The sequence below is a fragment of the Anarhichas minor genome, unplaced genomic scaffold (genome assembly GCF_050575085.1).
Source record: "Anarhichas minor isolate MPS153535 unplaced genomic scaffold, ASM5057508v1 ptg000066l, whole genome shotgun sequence".
NCBI lineage: Eukaryota > Metazoa > Chordata > Actinopteri > Perciformes > Anarhichadidae > Anarhichas > Anarhichas minor.
Window position 1 is genome coordinate 622,230 of NW_027466512.1, and position 25,271 is coordinate 647,500.

Below are 25,271 nucleotides of genomic sequence, written 5' to 3' on the forward strand. Positions count from 1 at the left end.
GTTGAACACTATGACAATCAACAACATCGTCCCCATTCACTTAAACTGCACATGGATTCACTTGTGAGTCTGCAGGCCTCTGTTCTTACCTAGAGACACAGAGGTGAGATCTGATTGGATAAAAGCTCTACTTAAAACAAGCTGCACTGGAAGCAGAGCAACTGAGGAAGACAGTAGCTGTGCAATGAGAACATAAGATAATGGGAAAATATGTCTATAAATTATAATACATGTAGTGTATTTAAGAACAAATATTAAATTATAAAATAGATACAGCTTTGTGATTCTGTTTAGGCCAGCAGAGAAGGCCTTGCTGGTCCTGATGGACCACCACTGATGTACACATACATATATAAATATGTATATATTAGTGCTGGGCAAGTTAACGCATTATTATCTCGTTAACGCATTCATTAATTAACGCCGACAATTATATTATCATGCGTTAACGCAGTTTATTATTTTTTTTATTATTAAGTGGACATTTTTAACACAAGAACCAGGCAGCGAGCGGTGAACAGCTGTTTGTGTGGCTTCACTCCACCCCCCCCCCCCCCCCCCCCCCCGATGACACGCCTGATCTGGAACCTCCCTTCACTCCGTCACCGTCGATCCCTCCTGTCTCACACACACACGCACACACACGTGCGATCGTCTCGTTACAGGATCGTGACAATATTAAAATACATATTGTGGTGTTTTTAAATGAACATATAAGCACAAAAGAACAAACTGCTCTTAACTCAACTCTTTATTAGCATAACTTCCTCATGCAGGTTACTGCCACACTACAGACTACAGGCTCCATGCTTCACCTACAGTCCCCTGGGTCCTAACTCCCTCCAAGTACAGCAGGGGTGTCAAACTCATTTTCACTCCGGGCCACATCAGCATCATAGTTTCCCTCAAAGGGCCGGTTGTAACTGTAAGACTGTATAACTGTAACTACTCCTAACATATTGTTAACTAACTCTCTGCATTTGATTATTGTTTATTCAAGTGTAAAAATATTGTACATGTAGTTATATAAATGTAAAAATATATTTAAGCACATTTCAGTTATTATAAATAAATAATAAATAATTTTAATTTAGGGTTAAGAAACCCACATTACTTTATCAAAGATCAAACTATTAAAGAAAATAACAAAGACAAATATCATCAAACACAAGTTATTACATTAACTTTGTTCAAAGCTATTTTTGTCACCTCTCTGCATCACTAATGTCCCCGTCGTCGTCCCGTGCATGGCAGCTACATCCAAGAGCTCCTCACTGAGAGTCAGTTCTTATAAACACGGATAGATGCTCTGTGTCCGTGTTGTCTGTGCTTTCATCAACAGCTAATGAAGAAGACGAGTACCTGCTCGTCTCTTAGCTAGCTGTGTTGTTAGATTGCTGCTAGTTCCTGAACTCGGTCTGCGATGGTGTTTCTTCACAAACTGACATTTGTAAAAGTCTGTATCTGGTCGGAGCTCACCTGCTCACATACCTTTAGCAGCACTGGGCTGTAGCTTCTGTAAATATATTCTGCTGTGATTGCACTCTGCCTTTTAATTCTTGGACAATTTTATGTTTTTCTTGGAGGCTAAATTTAGCTCCGTGTTTGGTGTCAAAATGCCGACGTACATTGTATCCTTCATCACCGACACACATCATAACACAGAAGACAGACCCGTTGTTCTCCTTGAAGCACAAACATGTTTTCTCTTTCCATCTTAAATTACATTTTCTTCCCTCTGCATCAATTTTTCTCTTCGTGGACATTTTGGGATTATTTTTCGATCTTTTTCAACTCAATCACTTGTTGGAAAACCTCTTTACGGGCTGTTCCCTCTCCTGTCCACCTGTTGTGATAGTTTTAATGTCGGTACACAGACAACATGCTGTCTCACAATTTCGACCATGGGGATACTTTTATTTTCAAGTCTAACTATTTATTTTTTTTTGCTGGTGGATTCGCGGGCCACATAAAATGACGTGGTGGGCCGGATTCGGCCCGCGGGCCTTGAGTTTGACACGTGTGATGTACAGCTTCTTATCACCGTCTATGTCCCAACGTACATTTATAACAAATACCACACATATTACGGTAATCAGCGTTGCATATGTGTCTGACCAAAATACCAACAAAAGAAAAAAAGAAATGATTCATTTAAATTATGTTTTAGAGTTTTTAAAGTGTTTTGTTTGTAATATGTATAATAAGCATCATTTAGTTATCACTACTGTAGCGTAAGCGGCTCCTGCCCCGTTTCTAGGCGGGGAAGTAGTTCGCACCTAACACGGTGGTCACTCCGTCGGCCGTCCCACCTGCGAGGTTATGCGTTCCTCCTTCAGGTCTCAGAACAATATCTTCGGCCTTTTATCTCACCCCGTAGCTAAATCGTTAGGATTTCAGAATTAATTGTCTTCTTGAAAGTCTTTTAGGGCTAATGCCCTAGGCGCTCTCAATGGGATGTAACCCTAATACCCTGTATGTAATAGTTATGTACATCGTCTATACTTTACTATTGCCTATTGTGAACATTCTCACCACTTATGACTAACACTGCCAAGTCTTCACCCAGAGAACTCACCTTAAGCTCCTCTGCATGTTTCAGTCGTCACATCTTATCGCACCGTTAACAGGGGAAGAGGGGTACATTGTTCTAAAGGACCAGAACACTGTTTTGGTTTCATTCTCTTACTAAATGTAAGGCTGTGTTTTTATTTCTGGTTTTCACACAAGATTCACATACAACAATTTCAATTCAATGAAACAGTCACAGTGGCTACAAGAACTAATTCTAGCATTCCTCTCTGTCAGCCTTCACTGCTTTTGTAATGAGGTGTTCTCCAGTCACTCTCTGACATTCCTACTTTTATGGGGGGGTCTATCTTTCCTTTTGATGCTGTCCTCTGATAGCAAAAGTGTCTTCTGTCCTCCTCTAAGTGGGTAAGACAGAAAAGGGAGTCTTATTTTGGGTAACTAAAATGTCTTCTTTTGGGTAACTAAAGGGTCTTATTTTGGCCATCTCTGAGGGGGTAAGAAGTCTATCCCATTCTCTAGTTGGGGGAGAAGCCCCAATCTCAGTTTTTCTGCTGCTTTTTATCCTGCTCTAAGGCTGGCACCTCCTTCATTTCATGTGTCACTCATACATGAGTCCTCCTCTCTCTAGAGCTGACACAGAATGTAACTGGTGGTAACTGGTTTGATCCTGCTAGAACCAGAAGCACTGTAAGACTCTAGTGACTATTTTAAACAAAGTGTCTAACTCTAAACAGTTTATATGTTCAATCACAGCGATCATAAAATAAAACAATTCACATTATGATGGTTATAAAAAGTGTAAACAAGCTATATGTTGTGCTGGTTATACTTTGAAATCAAAAAGGTTACAGGTTATAATAGCTATACTTTATGCTTTCACACTTTTCTACGATCTTTCTACAGTACTAATTCATTATTGAACTTTGCGCATAAGAATGAGATTAATCGCGTTTAAAAATTGTAATCGTTGCCCAGCACACATACTGTTTAACTGTAAAAAGACACAAACGTCCTCACTGAGAGACAAAGAGACAACGAGGCTTTGTGTCGTGGGTCAGTCTGGACCTGGTCCCTGATCCTCGGCTCACATCTGGATCAGTGTAATCTGGTTCACAGCCGGTCTGGTCTGGAGTCAGTTTCACTCTGAGCTCAGATCATCAAAGTGGGTCAGACTGAGAGGAGGAGGCTGATCTGAGGATTATCTGCTGACACGCTTCATTACAGACACGACAACAACGACAGCAGCAACAATAACAACGACAGCAACACCAACAACAGCAACAATAACAGCAACAATAACAGCAACAACAGCAACAACAACAGCAACAATAACAGCAACAATAACAGCAACAACAACAGCAACAACAATAACAGCAACAACAACAACAGCAACAATAACAGCAACAACAGCAACAACAGCAACAATAACAGCAACAACAACAGCAACAACATCAACAATAACGACAGCGACGACAACATCAGCAACAGAAACAATAACAGCAACAATAACAGCAACAACAATAACAGCAACAATAACAGCAACAACAGCAACAACAACAGCAACAATAACAGCAACAACAGCAACAACAGCAACAATAACAGCAACAACAACAGCAACAACATCAACAATAACGACAGCGACGACAACATCAGCAACAGAAACAATAACAGCAACAATAACAGCAACAATAACAGCAACAACAGCAACAACAACAACAGCAATAACAACAACAACAGCAACAATAACAGCAACAACAGCAACAACAACAGCAACAACATCAACAATAACGACAGCGACGACAACATCAGCAACAGAAACAACAACAGCAACAATAACAGCAACAACAATAACAGCAACAATAACAGCAACAACAGCAACAACAACAGCAACAATAACAGCAACAACAATAACAGCAACAATAACAGCAACAACGACAGCGACGACAACAACAGCAACAGAAACAACAATGACAGCGACAACAAATATTGTACTTTTTACTACATTTATCTGTCAGATTCAGATTATTAATAAACAAATAAATGATGATATAATAGAGATTATACATAGTAATTAAAACTAGAAAATTCCTAAAGAAATTTTGACAGTGTGGCTTCTACTGCCCGAAGAAATCGCAATATATACACACGCCAATGTTACCGGTAGTGTCATTCAGGTTCAATTGAGATAGCGCTACTCTCTTTTCTGCATTTTAGATTCATACTCTTGGATTGAATCTTGTATTTGTGGGGCTTTTATTTTGAAAGGGTGGGACTGGGTGGGTGAGAGAGGGGGAGAGGAGACAGAATCATAATGTTTGACACTAAAATGAGAGGCTTCATCACAAGCATTCCAGTTAGAATTCATTTTGTGGGGCTTTTAACTTGAAATGGGGGGCTCCATAACTGCTCCATAACTGCTCCATTAGATGTTAAATCTCACCACTCATTTCTCAAAGAAAGCAGACGGTACCAGTTTTGCATATTGCGCTCGAGCTCACATTTTTAAGACCACAAACATAAAAAACACATCTCCGCGTTTGCCAGAGTCTTATCTCTCTCACGGTATCCATATTTTATTGATTAGTCTCATGGTCATTAGTGATGTTGATAAACACACAGAGGCACTGAGACACACACACTCCTCTCCCTCTCTCTCTCTGTGTGTGTGTCTCTCTCTCATACAGTCATTCAGGTCTTGGAGACTTTTAGAGGACTCCTGTCTGCCTGTCTCTCTCTCCCACTCACTCAGTCCATCTAACTGTCTGCCTGTCTCAATCACTCACTCTGTCTCTCTCTCCTCTCTGTCTACCTTTCTGTCTGTCTCTCTCTCTCCCTCTCTGTGTCTCTCCATCATACAGTCATTCAGGTCTTAGATATTTTTAGAGGACTTTTCCCCTCTCACACCCCCCCCCCCCCCCATTTCAAATTAAAAGCCCCACAGAATGAATTCTAACTGGAATGCTTGTGATGAAGCCTCTCATTTTAGTGTCAAACATTATGATTCTGTCTCCTCTCCCCCTCTCTCACCCACCCAGTCCCACCCTTTCAAAATAAAAGCCCCACAAATACAAGATTCAATCCAAGAGTACTAATCTAAAATGCAGAAAAGAGAGTAGCGCTATCTCAATTGAACCTGAATGACACTACCGGTAACATCGGCGTTATATATATAATATATACTCTTACAGCTTTATATTATTATATATATATAATATATACTATTACAGCTTTATATTAATATATATATAATATATACTATTACAGCTTTATATTAATATATATATAATATATACTCTTAGAGCTTCAGATTAATATTACTGCTCATTAGAAAATAAGACATTATATGAAACGTAAATCTAATCCGTTATTCAGAAAAATACAATCATGTCCTCTCATGATCATCATCATCATCATCTTCATCTTCATTATCAGGTTTCATGTTACAAACTTAAAAATATCACAATTTGTTTCATAAAACTTAAAATTTAAAAGGTGAAACTTCATCTTGTTAACTTGGATTTAATTCATTTATCTAAACTCACAAACACACCATTAAACAAAAAGCTGCTGAATCTGATTTCCTGAATATTCAAAACATAATTTGCCTTTAATAAACCAAACAGAGCTCTTTAATATCCACACTTAAGAAAAAAACTTTAAATATCAACAACTCAGAGGAGCAAACAATAAGGAAATATAAAATAAACTCTAAGGGAACATTAAGGAAACAATAAGGAGGAAAGAGGAAAGAGAGGAAAGAGATAAAGGAAGTTAAATGAGAATTAAAAGCAAACAATAAGAAGAAAAACTGGAGGAAACATTCAGAAAAATCAAAGAAACCTGAAAGAAATATGAACCAACCAGTAAATAAGAATTTATTAAAAATGAACATCAGGAACATTTAAATGGATTAAAGGAACATGTTGATGTTTGAACTTTGCTCTGATGGAAACTAAAAAAAACATTCAGTCCAAACTTTTTTGAAAACGCCGTCCAATCAGGCGTCACATTCACATTCTAATAAATCATTTTCACATCACAGCTGTTTAAAAAAGTTTGGTTCCATATTTATTATGAAAGATAGATAACTGAAAAAAATTCTCAGAAATATCTTAGTCATTACTTTTTAATCTCATAATAATAATAATTTAATCATGATTTACAAAGCCATAATAATAAAACAGCAAACATTTTTTATTCAGTCAAATTATTGATTATTATTTCTCCCACCCTGACCATCAGGGATGCCTCTGATTGGCTCCCATCATCTGTCAGTCACACTGAGTGTTTCACGGATGTCGTACCGCCCTTCCCCTGATGGGGGCGCTGCAGTCAGTCCACACAGACAGCAGGGCCAAGGTCAAAGGTCAGCACGTGTCCTTCAATCCGACCAATTGGGCGCTCTCCTCCCACAGCTTCCTCGCCACGAAGTTGTCCCGCCCCTCTGGAGCCGCCTCCTTCTCTGCACAGTCACTGACGACGAAACAAGAACAAAACTTGTTTTTGACTTACGAGGACACGACATTGGTTTACATTCATTCCATAGAAACGGATTCAAAACTACAACACAAAGAAACTCAGAGAACTGTTGTGACCGACTAGTACTAGCAGGTTAGCCGTTAGCTCACCAGCTCACCGGGAGTACTCGCTACGTCACCAAACTTTTAGCTCCGCCTATTTTAGGAAAACATTTTGATACATTTAAGCCCTTAAATATAATGTATTCCTGCTGTTTGTCCTCATATTGAGTCCTTATAATGTAGCTATTACAGATTAATACACACTCTAAAAAACTCTTTTAAAAAAGGGCATAAACCCCTCCCCCACACCTAAAGTATCGTCCCGATTGGCCCTCCAGACCCGGCGTCACGGCGCAGTACACGGTGGTCTGACATCCCTGACTGGGGGTCTTCATGAGCAGCAGGGAGGGGAGTCTCAGCAGCGCCCCTAGCATGGGGAGCCAGCCCTCCACGTGACGACCCAGTTCGGTCCGGATCACACCCGGGTGGAGACAGAACGACGACACACCGGAGCCTGAAGGGAGACACCGAGGTCAGTGTCAGCAGGTAGAAACAACAGGCTACTGTCAGTCCATTAATATATTTATCTGGTGTGTAGTGTTTGTGGGGACCTCTAAGTGTGTTGAATGTTTGTGGGGACCACTTAGTGTGTCGAATGTTTAGTGTTTGTGGGGACCTCTTAGTGTGTCAAATGTTTAGTGTTTGTGGGGACCTCTTAGTGTGTCCAATGTTTAGTCTTTGTGGGGACCTCTTAGTGTGTAGAATGTTTAGTGTTTGTGGGGACCTCTTAGTGTGTCAAATGTTTAGTGTTTGTGGGGACCTCTGTGTGTGTGTCTCGTGTTTGTGGGGACCTGTGAGTCGTCGGCCGAGTTCTCTGGAGAACAGGACGTTGGCCAGCTTGCTCTGTCTGTAGCTCTCCATAGAGCTGTACGTCTTTCTGCTGGAGAACAAGTCGTCAAAGTCGATGCGACCTGAAAAAAACCCATCAAAATGTAATCTGAAAAACATCAGAAACATTAAAGCTCAGAGGCCAAAGGTCAGAGGTTGTACCCCCTCGGTGGGCGATGGACGACACGGTGACCACGCGGCTGGGGACGGAGCTCTTCAGCATCGGCAGCAGCAGATTGGTCAGCAGGAAGTGACCCAGATGATTGACAGCCAGCTGAGTCTCAAAACCGTCTTCTGTCAGCCATCTTGGACACATCATCACTCCTTGCAGACAGACAGGTGGAGAGACCGGTAGGTGGAGAGAGATGGGTGAACAGACAGACAGGTAGAGAGACAGACAGGTAGAGATAGACAGATGAGCAAACAGAGCAGACAGACAGGTGGAGAGAGACAGTTGAGCAGACAGACAGGTAGAAACAGACATGTGGAGAGACAGGCAGAGAGAGACAGACGGGTAAGCAGACAGACAGGTGGAGAGAGAGACAGGTGGAGAGACAGGCAGGTGAGCTCACCTGCGTTGTTGATGAGGACGTCCAGTCTGTCCTCAGTGTCCATGAAGTCTTTACTAAACTGTCTGACGGAGTAAACGGAGCTCAGATCCAGATGTCTGATCACAACGTTTCCGTTTCCTGTCGAATGACGGATCTCCTCCGCTGCCTGCTCCGCCCGGGTCAGGTCCCTGCACGCCATCACCACCCGGGCCCCTGCAACGAATCAAACACACCCATCACCACTCTAGCCCCTGTAACGAATCAAACACACCCATCACCACCAGGGCCCCTGTAACAAATCAAACACACCCATCACCACTCTGGCCCCTGTAAAGAATCAAACACATCCATCACCACTCTGGCCCCAGTAACGAATCAAACACACCCATCACCACCCGGGCCCCTGCAACAAATCAAACTGGGTGTGTTTGATTCGTTACAGAGGCCCGGGTGGTGTTGGGTGTGTTTGATTTAACACAAACACACAAAGGAGGCATTATCCTTGTAATCGGCTCAGGTGGTTTCAGCCTCTGGGATTACAGTGACCTCTGACCTCTGGTGATGTCATCATGTTGCCGGAGTGTGCGTGTGTGTATGTGTGTGTGTGAGATTATGATCTGTAGACAAAAGCATCAGCTAATAAATCAATAATAAATATCAAGATATACTTCAATCCTACATACTGACAGAATACAGCGTGTACTATTTGCAATGTGTACTCATACCTTTTAATATTAACAGAAAAGTATTACCATAGAGATCCTAAGCAGTCTCTTAATCCTGACATGAACACGGTCCCCACAAAGTGGGTCCTCACAATGTGGTGTGTGAACAGAAGTCCCCACAACGCCAGTAAAACAGACTGACCTCTGCGTGCCATGTCTCTGCTGGTCTCTTTGCCGATGCCGGTGTTTGCTCCGGTGATCAGAACCGTCTTTCCATCCAGACGAGCTGGAGAGCGACACACTCCGCCTGCAATCCACCTCCTCAACACCGTCACACCTGGACACATGTACAGATATACACATGTACACATGTACAGATATACACATGTACACATGTATACATGTACAGATATACACATGTACACATGTACAGATATACACATGTACAGATATACACATGTACAGATATACATATGTACAGATATACATATTTACACATGTACAGATATACACATGTACACATGTACAGATATACATATTTACAGATATACATATTTACAGATATACATATGTACAGATATACATATTTACACATGTACAGATATACACATGTACACATGTACAGATATACATATTTACACATGTACAGATATACACAAGTACAGATATACACATGTACAGATATACACATGTACACATGTACAGATATACATATTTACACATGTACAGATATACACACGTACAGATATACACATGTACAGATATACACATGTACAGATATACACACGTACAGATATACACATGTACAGATATACATATTTACACATGTACAGATATACACACGTACAGATATACACATGTACAGATATACACATGTACAGATATACACACGTACAGATATACACATGTACAGATATACACATGTACAGATATACACATGTACAGATATACATATTTACACATGTACAGATATACACATGTACAGATATACACATGTACAGATGTACAGATATACACATGTACAGATATACACATGTATTTTATTACTTATTTAACAGTTTTAATGTAAAAGTGTGAAACACGACTCACTAAGTAATGAATCAATAAATAGATATTTCACAAGAATGTGAATGTGTTGAAGTAGCAACAGAAGAAGTTATTGATTGTTGATCAGAAGACTTACAGATCAGAATGAATCCCACTAGAGCTCCAGACCTCAGCAGCAGACCCCCCTGGTCCTCCTCCACCGGCTCCAGGTCCAGGTCTGGGTCTGACCCCCCTTCCTGGTGCGGCCACGGCAGCACCAGGAATCCTCCCGGAGCGTCGGCTCTCATCGCTGCTGGTCAGAACAGACTGAGGACAAGCTGAGCCGAGCCGAGCCAGGACAGGGAGGTGGGGAGAGGGGGGGGGGCAGATTAACTCAAAATAGAGCAGATTATCAGCCACAGAGCTGCTCTGGGATCAGTTAGAGAACCGGACGGATCACTGGATCGACCACATGTCAGCTCTCTAAGAACAGCTGAGCAACATTATATATTGATATATTTATAATATAGATATATATATTATAATATACAATCAGAAATCATAATCATAATATATATGATTGTATATTATAATATATATATTATACTATATAATAATATATCATATATATATATATTAATATATAATATATATAATAATATATATTATATATTATAATATATATAATTATATACAATAATATATATTATATATTATAATATATATAATAATATATAATATATATATTATATAATATATATCAGTGGTGGGCCGTGCATTTTATACCTGGGCCTTCAGTGCTGTCCTACTACACTTGAGCCATCTCCTAATAACCTCATGATGAGCCACAGCTACGGTTATTTGTTTCTAGGAGTTTAACAATACACGTATTCGTATTAAACCGTTCGGTACGAGGCTTACGAACCGAACAATACGTTTGAATAATACTAGTGCGTTTGGAAAATGCAGAAGCTTAAATTGTGGGAAATATAATGTTTCCGGTGGACTGTGTGACCTCTGAACAATAACAAAAAACAGCTGAGGCTGCGGCACCGCACGTGTCTTCAGGGAGGCTACGCGAGTTTAGCTTAGCGGGGAAACAACAGCCCAAACGGACAATAACCCCGCGCATGACGGGATACTTTGTAATTAACGGACAATGCATATAGTCCAAATCAATGTAATTAACACAATGACAAACTCACAAGAACACATATATTTATATGACAACAAAGCAACAAATCAATCCAGCAACACTGCAGCACTAGAGCACGAGCCATTCATATTGTTCATAAGAACGACACGATAGACAAATGAACACAGTAGAAACGCTAAAGCAGTTAACTTACTACAGCTGCTGTTCACTTAAAGACAAAGTCCATCCTCCTTTCTTTGATTACAAAGAGTTTAATGACGCGGTTGTACAGAACATCGGTGCGGTTCAGTTCCAGCCAGAGTCCTCCTGCGAACGTGTTCGTTGAGTTGTAATCCACTCAGGTCTCTCCGAAAGTTTTCAAAAGCACGTAGCTTGTGCGTGCGTGTCCTGTCGTGTAGCTGCCTTGGTTAGCATAGCGTAGCTCCAAACAGCTCCAAACACCAAGAGCTCAGTTGATCCTTCTCCAGAAACCCGTTTCTCCTCCTTCAGCCATTGAGTGTTAAAAAAACACAGCTCGGTAAAAAAAATGAATCTACAGCAAGCAAAACGCAAAAAATGTCATAACTTCTCTTACATATGTTTCAACCTGAACTCTTACTAAACACTAAGATCTGCTAGCTAGCTTTCTGTTTGACAAAAGTCACGCTGGCCCACTGACCAATCACGGTGCACGTTAATGCAGACGTACTTAGCAGGCTACCTCGGTGCCACTGGCACGTCAAAGAATACGCCCAACATGTCAAACTAAAGATCTGATTGGTTGAAGACAATGACAATCAAAAATATCGTCCCCATTCACTTAAACTGCAAAGGCTCTCTAGCGGGCCTCGGGCCTCCCTCCTTACATAGAGACACAGAGGCTGAATCTGATTGGATAAAAGCTCTCCTTAAAACAAGCTGTGATGGAAGCAGAGCAACAGAGGAAGACAGGAGCTGTGCAATGAGAAAATAAGATAATGGGAAAAAATAATTATAATACATGAGGTGTATTTGTGAAAGATCATTAAATTATAAAATAGCTATAACTTTGTGATTCTGTTTAGGCCAGCAGAGAAGGCTTAGCTGGCCCTGACGGCCCACCACTGGTGTATATTCATGTGTCTTTATGTTGTGAGGACACGAACTATTATTATTTATTGAAGAGAAACAGCTACTACATTTTCAGTTTTTTGTAAATGTGTAGAATTTGGTTCATTAGTTGTTTGTAAAACTTTCACATAAACAACATTAAGTAATAATATCAGCTAATGTTCTAATGTAGTACTAATATGTCAATATTAACGAGTATTTCTACTTTTGATATTATATATATTATATTATAAGGCCGACATGTTGCTGATATTTCTCTACTTTTACTGAAGTAACATGTTGAAAGCAGGATTTTATTTTATTTATACGTATCTATCTATATATATATATATATATATATATATATATATATATATATATATATATACATACATACATACATACATACATACAGGTGCTGGTCATATAATTAGAATATCATCAAAAAGTTGATTTATTTCACTAATTCCATTCAAAAAGTGAAACTTGTCTATTATATTCATTCATTACACGCAGACTGATATATTTCAAATGTTTATATAAATATGTATATATATATATATATATATATATATATATATATATATATATACATATATATATATATATATATATATATATATATATATATATATATATGTATATACATATTTATATATATATATATATATATATATACATACATATAAATATGTATATACATCACTTCATTCAGCCTGAATGTAACGATGGACGGGCTACCTGTCTACCAACCTGTAAACCTGTCTACCTACCTGTCTATCTACCTGTCTATCTACCTACCTATCTATCTACCTACCTATCTATCTACCTGTCTATCTACCTACCTGTCTATCTACCTACCTATCTATCTACCTGTCGATCTACCTACCTGTCTATCTATCTACCTGTCTATCTATCTACCTGTCTATCTCCCTACCTGTCTATCTACCTACCTGTCTATCTACCTGTCTATCTACCTACCTGTCTATCTACCTACCTGTCTATCTACCTGTCTATCTACCTACCTGTCTATCTACCTACCTATCTACCTGTCTATCTACCTACCTATCTATCTACCTGTCTATCTACCTGTCTATCTACCTACCTGTCTATCTACCTACCTGTCTATCTACCTACCTATCTACCTGTCTATCTACCTACCTATCTATCTACCTGTCTATCTACCTGTCTGTCTATCTACCTACCTGTCTATCTACCTACCTGTCTATCTACCTACCTATCTACCTACCTGTCTATCTACCTGTCTGTCTATCTACCTACCTGTCTATCTACCTACCTGTCTATCTACCTACCTATCTACCTACCTGTCTATCTACCTACCTGTCTATCTACCTACCTATCTACCTGTCTGTCTATCTACCTGTCTATCTACCTGTCTGTCTATCTACCTGTCTATCTACCTACCTGTCTATCTACCTGTCTGTCTATCTACCTACCTATCTACCTGTCTGTCTATCTACCTGTCTATCTATATACCTGTCTATCTACCTACCTGTCTATCTACCTGTCTATCTACCTACCTGTCTATCTACCTACCTATCTATCTACCTGTCTATCTACCTACCTGTCTATCTACCTACCTATCTATCTACCTGTCTATCTACCTACCTGTCTATCTACCTGTCTATCTACCTACCTGTCTGTCTACCTACCTGTCTATCTACCCGTCCCTTATTGCTCATCACCAGCTTCTATCTTAACAGCTGTGAGTTCTAACAACGGCCATGTTGTTTGTTTACGTTCATGATAATTTAGGGGGCGTGTCTTTAGAAGGGACGGACTGTCAGTGATGAAGACATTAATATAATTATAATTAATTTGAATTAAATCAGTAGCAGCTGAATAAAAACATAAATCACTGTTACTTTATCTAATACATTTTGTTTAAAAAATATATATATTTTAAAGATCGTTTTATTTGTTTATTTTTTTCAGCTCATGACGTCACTCTGTAACTCCGCCCCGCTGCAACACAACAAAACCAAAATGGTGTCCTGCCCCTGAGACAGCGGTGTTTGTTTTGGCGCCTCTTCTCTTCCGTGTTGTTTGGTAGTTTGTGTTTGTTAGTTTTGTTGCAGCTGTTTACCGGTTTACCGAGAGTCCCATCCGGTCGTTTCGGAGCTCTTTGACCCCTTTAGCCCGAAACAACCCCGCAGCTGGAGGGAATCTCCACCGACCAATGGGAGGCAGCGCTGTCTGAGAGGGGAAGTGACGTAACAGTCGCTGTGGGCCAATCCGCGGCTCCCCGACACCCAAACAGCAAGACGGAAGACCCGCCTCCCACAGCCTCCTGAACCTGAACGCGCCAGGAGAAGAATCGTGCGAACCCGTCCGTGCTCTGCAGCTTCAGGAGAAGGTAAGACCAGCATAGACCAGCATGGCCCGGCACGGCACGGCACAGCCCCGGTCCGGGTCAATACGCAGGTCCCTTCCGCTGGCCCGATAGGTACATGTAAGGAGCGCTAGGTGTGTAAACAGCTCGCTGCAGCCGGCGGGCGGTGCAGACAGACAGTTGTTTCTAAACGCAACGCGGCGGATGGATATCTCATTAGTGCCCTGTTTTATACATTTATTTAATTTATTTAAAGAGTCTAATAACACACCACTCACTATTTTCCTGTTTTATTAATTTATTTAATTTATTTCCGTAGCAATATGGATACGGAGTTGTTTATGGAATGTGATGAAGAGGAGCTGGAGCCATGGCAACAGGTGGACGACAGCGTGGAGGAAGACGAGATGGACTTCATCGACAGCTACTGCGAGCCAGGTGACACACACACACACACACACCGCTTATTAAAGCTGCATTCTCTCTAGTGTCCACCAGGGGGCGACTCCTCTGGTTGTATAGAAGTCTATGAGAAAATGACTCTACTTCTCTCTTGATTTATTACCTCAGTAAACATTGTAAACATGAGTTTATGGTCTCAATCTCTAGTTTCAAGTCTTCTTCAACACAGCATGATGTTCATTTAGTACATTATGGTCCATTTAGTCACACAGACCATAAAGCAGGGGATGCTTTAGGGCGGGGCTACACAGTGATTGACAGGTCTCTAGTCACTCCTCCGTCCATATATGGTCACTTCCTGTTCACTACTACATAGTGGTGTAACGGATCACGGATCGATCCGTAATCCGTTCGGATCAGCCCTCACGGTTCGGATCACTCGTGAACCGCGGATCAATTGAGTATTTTTTTCTTATTTTTGTTGCCGAGCAGTTCAGTTCAGTGTAAACAGTGTAAGCTAGCTCACTGGCTGTTTCTTTCTTTCAATATTGATCAAAGGACGAGGGCATCAACATACCTCATGTTGCACTTAAACTTAACAGAATTGAGTATTCTTGAATGTTTTATTTTTATTTTTATATATTTCATTTTGTTTCAAATTGGACATCTTCAATATTTTTTGTTTTTATGTAAGATTATAACCCAAAGTTCTTTTCTTTAAGTGTTCTTGAAGTTCTTTAATTAATAAATAGAAAGCAAAGTTATAATTGACTCCTCCCCTTTTCTTTGTTGATCCGAAAAATGATCCGAACCGTGACTCAAGAACCGTGATCCGAACCGAACCGTGAGGTTTGTGATCCGTTGCACCCCTACTACTACAGCTGTTTGTGTGTCTCTAGTGGAGGATTCTCCGTCTCCTCTTCCAGCCTCTGAGACTCCGCCCCCTAGGACTCCTCCACCAATCACACCTCTGACAGGTACCTGAGTGTGTGTGTGTGTGCAAAAGGGGGTGTGGCTTGACTTTACTCTTTGTTTTCTTTGTCCCTCAGCTTCTCCTTTCGTACAGATTGTCTGCTCCTCTGTGAGGCCTCCTCCTCCTCTTCCTCATCCCTCCTCCCCCTCCTCCTCCGTCTCCCGCCTCATCCCGTCCTCCACACCTGCTGTGGCCCCGCCCCTGATGGCTCATGCCCCGCCCCTCTTCCTGACACAGACGGCTGGTGGGACGTTCCTCCTCCCAGCGGCCCCCGGAACGCGCCACGCCACGCCCATCCTCCTCACCACGCAGGTACAGGAATCAAACGCACCTCTGTGAAGGAGCTTCAGACGCTCTGACGCTCCGCTCTCATTGGTCAGTTCTGTCCTCCTATCGGGCAATATTTAAAACCATGAGATTATATATATTTAATAACTTTTAAATTGCCTCCCTTTCAGCCTCATTAATTATTTTTTTAAATATTTAAATAATGAAAATATTATGTATATATATTGATATTTCCAAATGAATGAATATTATCTCATTATAACACAAACAAAGAAAGAAATCCCTGTATTTATGAATATATATGCGCATATATATTCATAAATATATATGCGCATATATATTCATGAATATATATGCGCATATATATTTATGTGCTCGGCTGTATTCATTATTCCTGTGCTGATAATAAATAATAATAAATTGTTTAACATCATAAACAGACATAAATGTAAACTTCTGATAGAAATCAGTTTATTTGAATTTAACTTTATTTACTATTTAATAATGTTTTCCCGTTAATCAATAATCAATACGGAACACAATGAGCCGGTTGAGTCATGAGTTCGATGTCTGTGATGTCACTGTGATGTCATGTGTTTCCCCGCTCAGGGTTTCCCGGTGATGAACCAAGGGACTCCTCTGGTGCTGAACCTTCAGCCGGGTCAGAAGGTCCAGCCTCTCACTCTGATCCAGTGTAAGACGTCCAATCACTAATCCATCACACGCATGAGCTCGTTACTGATCATCACTAATCCATCACACGCATGAGCTCGTTACTGATCATCACTAATCCATCACACGCATGAGCTCGTTACTGATCATCACTAATCCATCACACGCATGACCTCGTTACTGATCATCACTAATCCATCACACGCAGGACCTCGTTACTGATCATCACTAATCCATCACACGCATGACCTCGTTACTGATTGGCTCGCTCACTGCAGCTGTTTTCTGTCTCTCTCTCTGCCCCCCCCCCCCCCCCACACACACACACACACACACACACACACACAGCGCCGTCACTAGGTCAGCTGGTCCGGCCCAGTGTGGGCGTGTCCCCGGTGGTCCAGACCAGAACAGGCCCCGCCCCCTCTCGAGGCCCCGCCCACCATGGCTCCGCCTTTACCGCCATGCAGCTGCCCGCCACGCTGACCTTCCGCACCGGCACGCCGGGACCCGGTCCGTCACACCACATCTGATCACAGCTGATCGATTGATCGAGTGAGATATTGATTATTGTTTTGTTGTTTTTCTCTCCAGTTAACCTTCAGATGACCCAGGTGGGCGGAGCCAACTCCCTGAAGCTGGCGGCTTCCCCCGCCCTCCCCTTTGGATCGGCCAATGGCGTCACCAGAATCTCTCCTTTTAGCAGCGGTACGAGTCGAGACGTTATTGATTATTGATCATTACATTTATCTGGTAATATATTTATTATATAGATGATGTATTTAATATATTTATTATATAGATGATGTATTTAATATATTTATTATGAAGAGTTACTCTCAGATTAAGACTATTGATGCAAACTAATAGATTACTAAGTATTATAATAGATGAAACTAGTTTTGGGTCAGAGGCAGTTTGATCCAAATTATGATTTAAGTTTTAAAATCATTAATTCAGAATTTGTGGGCGGGTCCAAATCAACCCCGTGAGTGTATTGATCAGACAAAATATTAGATTATAAACAAATCCCCAAACATCCTGTAAAAGTGATTTCAACGTTGTATTTGCTTTTAGCTGACGATGAACCAGTTTATCTCTCAGAGCTCCAGAGAACAGAGAACATTAGAGCAAAATAAAAGTCCTGCTCCTCCATGGAAACACAACCATGATGACTAAAAGTAGAGAGAACTAGAACATGTCTTTAGTGCAGAACAACACAGCTATGATGTCATCATTTATTAAGAAGAAAGAAAAATAAATGCAAGCTGAATTTCTTTGAAATGTATTTATTTTATTGACCTGAGACGTTTCAAATGGCACAGACACTTATATAAACACTTATTATTGCAAAAAGAAAATCAAAAAACAAACTGGTTTTAGCAGCAGAATTAATTACAAGCTGCTGGACTTTTATTGTGAAGGAGGTACAGGAAGTGTTGAGGGCCGTCACCTGATGACAGCTGTTTCTGTGTGTCACCTGGTCCTGCAGCTCCTGGCCCCGCCCCCTCCGTCATCACCGCCCACAGTGTGACCTCAGCGCTGAGCCTGGACCCCCCCAGGGTGGTGATGAGTGTGGAGGAGTTCTACTACGGGATGTTTGAGGGCGACCTGAGTCTGAGGAAGCCACTCCCACTGGGGATCAAAACCTCCACCTTCACCTGCCAGATCTGCACTTACCTGGCCGAGAACAACCTGAGGTGGGACCAACAAGCACCTGAACGCACCTGAGAACCTGTACATACCTGAGCACCTGAACACAACTAGGCACCCCCTACACACCTAGGCACCCCCTACACACCTGAGCACACTAAGGCACCCCCTACACACCTGAGCACACCTAGGCACCCCCTACACACCTGAGCACACCTAGATACCCCCTACACACCTGAGCACACCTAGGCACCCCCTACACACCTGAGCACACCTAGATACCCCCTACACACCTGAGCACACCTAGATACCCCCTACACACCTGAGCACACCTAGGCACCCCCTACACACCTGAACACACCTAGGCACCCCCTACACACCTGAGCACACCTAGGCACCCCCTACACACCTGAACACACCTAGGCACCCCCTGCACAACTAGGCACCCCCTACACACCTGAGCACACCTAGATACCCCCTACACACCTGAGCACACCTAGGCACCCCCTACACACCTGAGCACACCTAGATACCCCCTACACACCTGAGCACACCTAGGCACCCCCTACACACCTAAACACACCTAGGCACCCCCTGCACAACTAGGCACCCCCTACACACCTGAGCACACCTAGGCACCCCCTACACACCTGAGCACACCTAGGCACCCCCTACACACCTGAGCACACCTAGACACCCCCTACACACCTGAGCACACCTAGATACCCCCTACACACCTGAACACACCTAGGCACCCTTTACACACCTGAGCACACCTCGGCACCCCCTACACACCTGAACACACCTAGATACCCCCTACACACCTAGGCACCCCCTACATACCTGAGCACACCTAGGCACCCTTTACACACCTGAGCACACCTAGGCACCCCCTACACACCTAGATACCCCCTACATACCTAGATACCCCCTACACACCTAGGCACCCCCTACACACCTGAACACACCTAGGCACCCCCTACACACCTAGATACCCCCTACACACCTAGATACCCCCTACACACCTAGGCACCCCCTACACACCTGAACACACCTAGGCACCCCCTGCACACCTGAGCACACCTAGATACCCCCTACACACCTGAGCACACCTGAGCATACCTTAGACCAGGGGTCACCAACCTTTTTGAAACGGAGAGCTACTTCAAGGGTACTCAGTAGTACGAAGATCTACTTGTTTGATACAAACTTCCTGAATAACAAAGATCACCTTTTAATAATAATAATAATAATAATACATGTGAAGAGACTGTCTGATCACATGTTGATGTGAATTATTCCTCACAATAATCATTAACAATGATTGTGTATTTTGTTCAAAATCACACCTGTTATATTTTTGTAAAAATTATCACTTCTAACATTTTGTATGAAATCATTAACTGTCATATCTTCACATCATGCCTCGTTTGTACGAACCACGACCTTTGTAACATGTTTGAACAAATCATGAACTCTGTCCATGTTTATACAAATGATCAGTTATGTCAGAGTGATATCCGGCCAATCAAAAAGACCAGGATTCTAACCAATTAAATGTAGTTATACAATAGTGACTGGGTCTGCCCACACAGTGTCAAAAAGAAAAACTACTCTCGAGCGAGCAGAAGAGCAGTGATGTAGTCCCACGCTAGGGGACACCTCGCACTCAAATCAGGGTTTCTCCTCCAGGCTGCAATTTGCTCGCGCGAGCAGATATTCTGCGCGGAGTGATGTGAAAGCACTCGTCAAAGGAATATACACGCGCTGCTGTTTAATTTGCACGCGCGGGACCTCCACACACACAGACACACACACACAGATCTTGATTTGCCTTCATACTTGTGCTATTTTTAGAACATGCCTTGCGGGCGACTCACGTGGTCCCTGCAGGCGACCAGGTTCCCGCGGGCACCGTGTTGGCTCCCTCTGCCTTAGCACCTGTACACACCTGAACATACCCGAGTACCTGATACACCAAACACACCTGAACACACCTGTCTGGATGCAGGTGCAGTGGTCTGTATGTTCACCTGTGTGTGTGTGTGTGTGTGTGTGTGTGTGTGTGTGTGTGTGTGTGTAGGTTGATGCAGCACATGCTCCACCACTCAGAGCTGGTTGGAGGAAGAGCAGCAGGGGAGGAGAGGAAGTGCTGCAAGTTCTGTTACCGACAGTTCTCTTCTCCAGCTCAGCTGCAGAGCCACCAGGAGCAGGTGCATGGCCCCGCCCTCTCTTCCTGTAAGAACCACACCTGGTCAAACACCTGAAAATATACAACTGATGCATGTTCCTGCACTGGACATGGAACCTTTGGGTTTTCTCTTGGGACTTGTCTTACTTGAGTTGGCCTTTATTTGAGACTTACCCATCTTTACCTGGACTTGACTCAGTTCTTACCCATCTTTACCTGGACTTGACTCAGTTCTTACCCATCTTTACCTGGACTTGACTCAGGTCTTACCCATCTTAGCTGGACTTGACTCAGGTCTTACCCGTCTTTACCTGGACTTGACTCAGGTCTTACCCATTTTAGCTGGACTTGACTCAGTTCTTACCTGTCTTTACCTGGACTTGACTCAGGTCTTACCCATCTTAGCTGGACTTGACTCAGGTCTTACCTGTCTTTACCTGGACTTGACTCGGGTCTTACCCGTCTTTACCTGGACTTGACTCAGGTCTTACCCGTCTTTACCTGGACTTGACTCAGGTCCAACCTGTCTCTGTCTCTCAGGTTTGTGTCGTATTTGTGAGTGGGCGTTTGAGAACGAGCCGGCCTTCTTGAACCACATGAAGTCCAACCACAAACCCGGAGAGATGCCCTACGTCTGCCAGGTGAGTTTTTACCACCGACCTAATTAACCTGAGTGTCCTCGGGCCTCATTAACTCAGGTGTGACTTCCAGGTGTGTTCCTATCGCTCGTCGTTCTACTCCGATATCCTGCAGCACTTCGCCAGCTTCCACAGAGACTCTCGCTTCCTGATGTGTCTTTTCTGCTTGAAGGTGACCAGAAACCCCATCAGCTACCAGCAGCACCTGTTGAGACACCAGGTAACCACACAAGCACACACACACAACCATCAAACAATATGAATACTGATAAAATAAGAACATCTTTCTTTCTCTGTTCCTCAGATGAACCAGGCCTTCCACTGTAACAGGTGTCGTCTTCAGTTCATCTTCCTGAAGGACAAGATGCAGCACAAACTGGAAACCCATCGCAGCTTCCGTCGTCCCGCTCAGCTTGAAGGACTGCCACCGGGATCAAAGGTCAGCTCTTTAATAAACCCTTCCACCCCTTAATCTCAAGACCCGACCCCTATTTGTCCGTTCTTATTATTGATCCATGTGTCTCCAGGTGACGATCAGGACTTATGGGAAGATCAGACCTCTGACATTACCGGGGAGCCGGCTGCTCCAGAGCCCCGTCTCCCTCATCCAGCCAATCAACATCAAGACTGAGAGGTCTCCCCTCCAGAGGAGTCCCGGCCTCCATAAATCACCTCGGTCCCCAACCAAGAGGCCGGGCGGCCGCAGAATCCACGTCAACAGGTGAGACTCATATTAACAGTCAGAGTCAACAGGTGAGACTCATTAACAGTCAGAGTCAACAGGTGGGACTCATATTAACAGTCAGAGTCAACAGGTGAGACTCATATTAACAGTCAGAGTCAACAGGTGAGACTCATATTAACAGTCAGAGTCAACAGGTGAGACTCAGATTAACAGTCAGAGTCAACAGGTGAGACTCGTATTAACAGTCGGAGTCAACAGGTGAGACTCAGATTAACAGTCGGAGTCAACAGGTGAGACTCAGATTAACAGTCGGAATCAACAGGTGAGACTCATATTAACAGTCAGAGTCAACAGGTGAGACTCATATTAACAGTCAGAGTCAACAGGTGAGACTCAGATTAACAGTCAGAGTCAACAGGTGAGACTCGTATTAACAGTCGGAGTCAACAGGTGAGACTCAGATTAACAGTCGGAGTCAACAGGTGAGACTCAGATTAACAGTCGGAATCAACAGGTGAGACTCAGATTAACAGTCGGAGTCAACAGGTGAGACTCAGATTAACAGTCGGAATCAACAGGTGAGACTCAGATTAACAGTCAGAGTCAACAGGTGAGACTCAGATTAACAGTCAGAGTCAACAGGTGAGACTCATTAACAGTCAGAGTCAACAGGTGAGACTCGTATTAACAGTCAGAGTCAACAGGTGAGACTCATATTAACAGTCAGAGTCAACAGGTGAGACTCAGATTAATAGTCAGAATCAACAGGTGGGACTCAGATTAACAGTCAGAGTCAACAGGTGAGACTCAGATTAACAGTCAGAGTCAACAGGTGAGACTCATATTAACAGTCAGAGTCAACAGGTGAGACTCAGATTAATAGTCAGAATCAACAGGTGGGACTCAGATTAACAGTCAGAGTCAACAGGTGAGACTCAGATTAATAGTCAGAATCAACAGGTGGGACTCATATTAACAGTCAGAGTCAACAGGTGAGACTCAGATTAATAGTCAGAATCAACAGGTGGGACTCAGATTAACAGTCAGAGTCAACAGGTGAGACTCAGATTAATAGTCAGAATCAACAGGTGGGACTCATATTAACAGTCAGAGTCAACAGGTGAGACTCATATTAACAGTCAGAGTCAACAGGTGAGACTCAGATTAATAGTCAGAATCAACAGGTGGGACTCAGATTAACAGTCAGAGTCAACAGGTGAGACTCATATTAACAGTCAGAGTCAACAGGTGAGACTCAGATTAATAGTCAGAATCAACAGGTGGGACTCAGATTAACAGTCAGAGTCAACAGGTGAGACTCAGATTAATAGTCAGAATCAACAGGTGGGACTCATATTAACAGTCAGAGTCAACAGGTGAGACTCATATTAACAGTCAGAGTCAACAGGTGAGACTCAGATTAACAGTCAGAGTCAACAGGTGAGACTCGTATTAACAGTCGGAGTCAACAGGTGAGACTCAGATTAACAGTCGGAGTCAACAGGTGAGACTCAGATTAACAGTCGGAATCAACAGGTGAGACTCAGATTAACAGTCGGAGTCAACAGGTGAGACTCATATTAACAGTCAGAGTCAACAGGTGAGACTCATTAACAGTCAGAGTCAACAGGTGAGACTCGTATTAACAGTCAGAGTCAACAGGTGAGACTCGTATTAACAGTCAGAGTCAACAGGTGAGACTCAGATTAATAGTCAGAATCAACAGGTGGGACTCAGATTAACAGTCAGAGTCAACAGGTGAGACTCATATTAACAGTCAGAGTCAACAGGTGAGACTCGTTTTAACAGTCAGAGTCAACAGGTGAGACTCGTATTAACAGTCAGAGTCAACAGGTGAGACTCAGATTAATAGTCAGAATCAACAGGTGAGACTCAGATTAACAGTCAGAGTCAACAGGTGAGACTCATATTAACAGTCAGAGTCAACAGGTGAGACTCAGATTAATAGTCAGAGTCAACAGGTGAGACTCAGATTAATAGTCGGAGTCAACAGGTGAGACTGAGATTAATCTGGTCTCTGTAATATTTGCAGGTCTTCCAGTTGTCATGGAGACCACCTGGTGTGTCTGGAGTGTGGAACCACGGTCCTGGACTTCTCAGCTCACTACCCAACTCGCGTCCAGTGTCTGTTGTGTCCGTACAGCAGCTGCTGCTCCAGAGCCTACGCTTCCCACATGATCCAGTAAGGTCACACTCAGATTAAAGTGTTTCAGTTCGTATCTTTATCTTCTCATTCTTCCATTTTCTGTAGTTTTGAACTTCTCTATCCGTGTAAAATGCTTTCATTCTTCACCATTTTGTCTGTTTTCCGTCTGATATTTCAACTTTATTCTGGGTGAAGGGATCATCGCTGAATATGTTTTTACGTCAGCGATTCAGATTGTTGTGATTTCTGATTGCTGTTGTTTGTTGTTGTTGTTTTCAGTCACCACGTGCCACACACCAAAGACAAAGTTGTTCCTCTGCACAGACTGTCTCCTCCATGGTGAGACTCTCTTCTGTTATCACTCTGTCTGACCTGCAGGTGCCGGTCTTCATCACAGAAACATCACGTCTCATCATCATATATTTATGACTGAATGATTATCACTGTTGGACTCTGCAGGTTTTATGTTCTTTATGGGCCTTAGCTACAGGTGTTACAGGGGTTACAGGTGTAACAGGGGTTACAGGGGTTACAGGTGTAACAGGGGTTACAGGGGTACAGGTGTTACAGGGGTTACAGGTGTAACAGGTGTAACGGGTTACAGGTGTAACAGGGGTTACAGGGGTAACAGGAGTAACAGGTGTAACAGGGGTTACAGGTGTAACAGGGGTTACAGGTGTTACTGTCACGGTTTAGGCTTTGCCACTGTGTTCCTGTGTTTCTGTGTCTGTCTTTGTGTGTGTGTGTGTGTGTGTTTCCCCTGATTGCACTCATCCTTCTCACCTGCCCAGTCCACCCAGCTGCCTTCAATCTCCTCATCACCCGACACATATATACTCCCCT

General features: G+C 42.7%; 2 protein-coding genes across 3 annotated transcripts in view; one reads left to right on the plus strand and one right to left on the minus strand.

Annotated features, from left to right (window-relative positions):
- Positions 1-6,382: 6,382 nt before the first annotated feature.
- Positions 6,383-14,882, minus strand: crdhl (cone RDH-like). Of its 2 annotated transcripts, none has more exons than XM_076078491.1 (8): positions 14,514-14,882; positions 10,340-10,520; positions 9,359-9,493; positions 8,513-8,704; positions 8,103-8,264; positions 7,904-8,023; positions 7,362-7,566; positions 6,383-7,005 (listed from the first exon to the last, which is right to left on the minus strand). In XM_076078491.1, the coding sequence occupies exons 2-8, from the start codon at positions 10,488-10,490 to the stop codon at positions 6,900-6,902; spliced, it is 1,071 nt and encodes a 356-aa protein (XP_075934606.1). In that variant the 5' UTR covers positions 10,491-10,520; positions 14,514-14,882; the 3' UTR covers positions 6,383-6,899. The 2 variants fall into 2 exon arrangements, with proteins under 2 accessions (XP_075934606.1, XP_075934605.1); XM_076078490.1 differs by lacking the exon at positions 14,514-14,882 and adding an exon at positions 11,532-12,727.
- The window catches only part of LOC142934042 (uncharacterized), a gene marked incomplete at its 3' end in the record, with an annotated part of 12,033 nt that continues 1,157 nt past the window's right edge, over positions 14,396-25,271 (plus strand). The window contains exons 1-15 of the mRNA XM_076078396.1: positions 14,396-14,783; positions 15,079-15,197; positions 15,985-16,138; positions 16,211-16,446; positions 17,032-17,116; positions 17,443-17,607; positions 17,689-17,802; positions 18,587-18,794; positions 20,831-20,985; positions 21,479-21,579; positions 21,650-21,796; positions 21,881-22,015; positions 22,104-22,297; positions 24,315-24,464; positions 24,708-24,767. Coding sequence (XP_075934511.1) covers positions 15,111-15,197; positions 15,985-16,138; positions 16,211-16,446; positions 17,032-17,116; positions 17,443-17,607; positions 17,689-17,802; positions 18,587-18,794; positions 20,831-20,985; positions 21,479-21,579; positions 21,650-21,796; positions 21,881-22,015; positions 22,104-22,297; positions 24,315-24,464; positions 24,708-24,767 — 1,991 coding nt within the window. The remainder of the gene's footprint in view (positions 14,784-15,078; positions 15,198-15,984; positions 16,139-16,210; positions 16,447-17,031; positions 17,117-17,442; positions 17,608-17,688; positions 17,803-18,586; positions 18,795-20,830; positions 20,986-21,478; positions 21,580-21,649; positions 21,797-21,880; positions 22,016-22,103; positions 22,298-24,314; positions 24,465-24,707; positions 24,768-25,271) is intronic.

Coding starts and splice junctions, on each gene's coding strand:
- crdhl (XM_076078491.1), bottom strand. CDS start 10,490: ATGAGAGCCGACGCTCCGGGAGGATTCCTGGTGCTGCCGTGGCCGCAC. Junction 9,494..10,339: donor AGTGGGATTCATTCTGATCT/GTAAGTCTTCTG, acceptor ACATGTGTCCAG/GTGTGACGGTGTTGAGGAGG. Junction 8,024..8,102: donor GTCCATCGCCCACCGAGGGG/GTACAACCTCTG, acceptor GGTTTTTTTCAG/GTCGCATCGACTTTGACGAC.